Source organism: Artemia franciscana, chromosome 12 (genome assembly GCF_032884065.1).
Source record: "Artemia franciscana chromosome 12, ASM3288406v1, whole genome shotgun sequence".
NCBI classification, from domain to species: Eukaryota; Metazoa; Arthropoda; class Branchiopoda; order Anostraca; family Artemiidae; genus Artemia; species Artemia franciscana.
In genome coordinates this window covers 42310646-42315114 of record NC_088874.1, presented here as the reverse complement: position 1 = coordinate 42315114, position 4469 = coordinate 42310646, and the positions used below count along the sequence as shown (strand labels likewise).

The window sequence follows — 4469 nt, the reverse complement described above, 5'->3', positions numbered from 1 at the left end:
AATCTTTGCAAAAAAAAAAAAAAGAACGACAGATTACCTAGAAATGACTTGCTAGGCCTCTGAGCAGAAATTGTTCGCCCAGGTAGAGCGGTTTCCTGAATATACGTTAGAATATACGATACAAAAAGTTTAGACTCTAAAAATGACTGTTGTTGTTGGTATTTTTTTTCTTATTTAACAATACAACACATGAATCGCAATCTTTTCAAAAACCAAAAAAGAAGAACCAGAGATTACCTAGAAATGACTCGCTAGGCCTCTGAGCAGAAAATGTTCGCCCAGGTAGAGCGGTTTCCTGAATATACGTTAGAATATACGATACAAAAAGTTTAGACTCTATAAATGACTGTTGTTGTTGGTATTGTTTTCTTATTTAACCATACAACACATAAATCACAATATTTGCAAAAACAAAAAAGAAGAACCACAGATCACCTAGAAATGACTTGCTAGGCCTCTGAGCAGAAATTGTTCGCCCAGGTAGAGCGGTTTCCTGAATATACTTTAGAATATACGATACAATAAGTTTCGACTATAAAAAGGACTGTTGTTGTTAGTATTTTTTTCTTATTTAACCATACAACATATGAATCGCAATCTTTGCAAAAACAAAAAAGAAGAACCACAGATTACCTAAAAATGACTTGCTAGGCCTCTGAGCAGAAATTGTTCGCCCAGGTAGAGCGGTTTCCTGAATATACGTTAGAATATACGATACAAAAAGTTTAGACTCTATAAATGACTGTTGTTGTTGGTATTGTTTTCTTATTTAACCATAGAACACATGAATCGCATTCTTTGCAAAAACAAAAAAGAAGAACCACAGATTACCTAGAAATGACTTGCTAGGCCTCTGAGCAGAAATTGTTCACCCAGGTAGAGCGGTTTCCTGAATATACGTTAGAATATACGATACAAAAAGTTTTGACTCTAAAAATGACTGTTGTTGTTGGTATTGTTTTCTTATTTAACAATACAACACATGAATCGCAATCTTTGCAAAAACAAAAAATAAGAAACAAAGATTACCTAGAAATGACTCGCTAGGCCTCTGAGTAGAAATTGTTCACCCAGTTAGAGCGGTTTCCTGAATATACGTGAGAATATACGATACAAAAACTTTAGACTCTAAAAATGACTGATGTTGTGTGTATTGTTTTCTTATTTAACAATACAACACATGAATCGCAATCTTTGCAAAAAAAAAAGAAGAATCACAGATCACTTAAAAATGACTTGCTAGGCCTCTGAGCAGAAATTGTTCTCCCAGGTAGAGCGGGTTCCTAAATATACGTTAGAATATACGATACAAGAAATTTAGACTCTAAAAATGACTGTTGTTGTTGGTAGTTTTTTTCTTATTTAACAATACAACAGATGAATCACAATCTTTTCAAAAAAAAAGAAGAACCACAGATTACTTAGAAATGACTTGCTAGGCCTCGGAACAGAAATTGTTTGCCCAGGTAGAGCGTTTCCTGAATATATGTTAGAATATACGATACTGAAAGTTTAGACTCTAAAAATGACTGTTGTTGTTGTTATTTTTTATTATTTAACAATACAAAACATGAGTCGCAATCTTTGCAAAAACAAAAAAGAAGAACCACAGATTACCTAGAAATGACTTGCTAGGCCTCTGAGCAGAAATTGTTCGCCCAGGTAGAGCGGTTTCCTTAATATACGTTAGAATATACGATACAAAAAGTTTAGACTCTAAAAATGACTGTTGTTGTTTGTATTGTTTTCTTATTTAACCATACAACACATGAATCGCAATCTTTGCAAAAACAAAAAAGAAGAACCACAGATTACCTAGAAATGACTTGCTAGGCCTCTGAGCAGAAATTGTTCGCCCAGGTAGAGCGGTTTTCTGAATATACGTTAGAATATACGATACAAAAAGTTTAGACTCTAATAATGACTGTTGTTGTTGGTATTATTTTCTTATTTAACAATACAACACATGAATCGCAATCTTTGCAAAAACAAAAAAGAAGAACCACAGATTACCTAGAAATGACTTGCTAGACCTCTGAGCAGAAATTGTTCGCCCAGATAGAGATGTTTCCTGAATATACGTTAGAATATACGTTACAAAAAGTTTAGACTCTAAAAATGACTGTTATTGTTGGTATTATTTTCTTATTTAACAATACAACACATGAATCGCAATCTTTGCAAAAACAAAAAAGAAGAACCACTGATGACCTAGAAATGACTTGCTAGGCTTCTGAGCAGAAATTGTTCGCCCAGGTAGAGCGGTTTCCTGAATATACGTTAGAATATACCATACAAAAAGTTTAGACTCTAAAAATGACTCTTTCTGTTGGTTTTTTTTTTTTATTTGACAATACAACACATGAATCGCAATCTTTGCAAAAACAAAAAAGAAGAACCAAAGATTACCTAGAAATGACTTGCTAGGCCTCTGAGCAGAAATTGTTCACCAAGGTAGAGCGGTTTCCTGAATATACAATAGAAGATACTATACAAAAAGTTTAGACTCTGAAAATGAATGTTGTTGTTGTTATTGTTTTCTTATTTAACCATGCAACACATGAATTGCAATCTTTGTAAAAACAAACAAGAAGAACCACAGATAACCTAGAAAAGACTCGCTAGGCCTCTGAGCAGAAATTGTTCGCCCAGGTACAGCGGTTTCCTGAATATACGTTAGAATATACAATACAAAATGTTTAGACTCTAAAAATGACTGTTGTCGTGGGTCTTGTTTTCTTATTTAGCAATACAACACATGAATCGCAATCTTTGCAAAAACAAAAAAGAAGAACCACAGATTACCTAGAAATGACTTGCTAGGCCTTTGAGCAGAAATTGTTCGCCCAGGTAGAGCGGTTTCCTGAATATACGTTAGAATATACGATACAAAAAGTTTAGACTTTAAAAATGACTGTTGTTGTTGGTATTGTTTTTCTTATTTAACAATACAACACATGAATTGCAATTTTTGCAAAAACAAAAAAGAAGAACCACAGATTACCTAGAAATGACTTGCTGGGCCTCAGAGTAGAAATTGTTCACCCAGGTACAGGGGTTTCCTGAATATATGTTAAAATATACGATAAAAAAGTTTAGACTTTAAAAATTACTGTTGTTGTTGGTATTGTTTTCTTATTTAACAATACAACACATGAATCGCAATCTTTGCAAAAACAAAAAAGAAGAACCACAGATTACCTAGAAATGACTTGCTAGGCCTCTGAGCAGAAATTGTTCTCCCAGGTAGAGCGGTTTCCTTAATATACATTAGAATATACGATACAAAAAGTTTAGACTCTAAAAATGACTGTTGTTGTTGGTTGTTTTTTTCTTATTTAACAATACAGCACATGAATCGCAATCTTTTCAAAAAAAAAGAACCACAGATTAGTACGCAAGATCTACGCCCCCAATTGATTTGTTGTAGTCACGGACGATTCGGGGGCGATCAACTTTGACGTATTTCCGTGTTGTGCCATCCCATCTCTGACACTTATCAATTGGGGTGACTGCACAGTATGAAGAAGCCAAATGGACTGGTTTGTTGTCATACCATTTTACTACCGATACTTCTGAATGTCTTTCAAAACGGAAGTCCACTGACCCTCGTCCTTTCTTCTTCATGTTGGCGTCGGTATCTAGAACAGCGCCCCTCATTCTGTTGCTGCGTATCGTACCACATGACTCGATGCCATATTCAACCCGGAGCTTGTGAATGAGATCGATGCCAGTATAGAAGTTATCAAAGAACAACTTGAAGTTCATGAATCTTGGCATATTTTCTACAAGCCGAAGGACAACGTCAGTACCTTGGCCAAGTTCAGAAATTTCAACAGCTCCTTTTCCTGTATATATCTCTATGTCATACACTATTCCGCTGATGCCGGCTCTCGTGAAAACCTTTACACCCCACGAGTGGGGCTTGTCCTTCAAGTACTGTCGAAATCCAATTGTTCCTTTGAATGGGATCATCTGTTCTTCAATACTTTGGATCTCTTCAGGGTCTATTTTTTTCAGATTCTCCCTGAATGCGTCGTATAGTCTTCTGATCTTGAACAGTTTATCACGACCAACCTCCCTTTCGGTATCATTAAGGTGTCATCGCAAATATGGAAAAAAGACCTCAAGCTGATGAACCTATCTCTGCTCATGGTATCAGCCACCGGGGAATATCGTATTCCATTCTCCCAGTACATTTTAATAGCCGGAAGTTTGAGAATGCTCATAAGCATTTGAACTCCAAGAAATCTGCGCAGCTCTTCAAGGGAAAGTTTCAGAGCAAGATTCTTCTTTCTCATGGCATTCAGATTCGTTTGGTCCACAATGTTTGAAAGAATGTCTTCTGTGATAAACATTCGGAAGAGATCAAGGGGCGTTTGTACCTCGTCATAGTGTGGCATAGAACCCTTTCATGTAATATTTCGAGGTTCGGGCTCCGTTTTTATCCACTTGTATTGCTTTGCCTC

The 4469-nt window shown here is 35.9% G+C and overlaps 1 protein-coding gene across 1 annotated transcript; it reads right to left on the bottom strand.

Annotated features, from left to right (window-relative positions):
- Positions 1 to 3390: 3390 nt before the first annotated feature.
- Positions 3391 to 3975, bottom strand: LOC136033537 (piggyBac transposable element-derived protein 2-like). The gene has a single exon (XM_065714279.1). It carries the CDS (start codon positions 3973 to 3975, stop codon positions 3391 to 3393), a length of 585 nt encoding a protein of 194 aa, XP_065570351.1.
- Positions 3976 to 4469: the final 494 nt, after the last annotated feature.

Excerpts from the sequence above, each read along its gene's own strand:
- LOC136033537 (XM_065714279.1), bottom strand. The coding sequence starts at position 3,975 with ATGATCCCATTCAAAGGAACAATTGGATTTCGACAGTACTTGAAGGAC.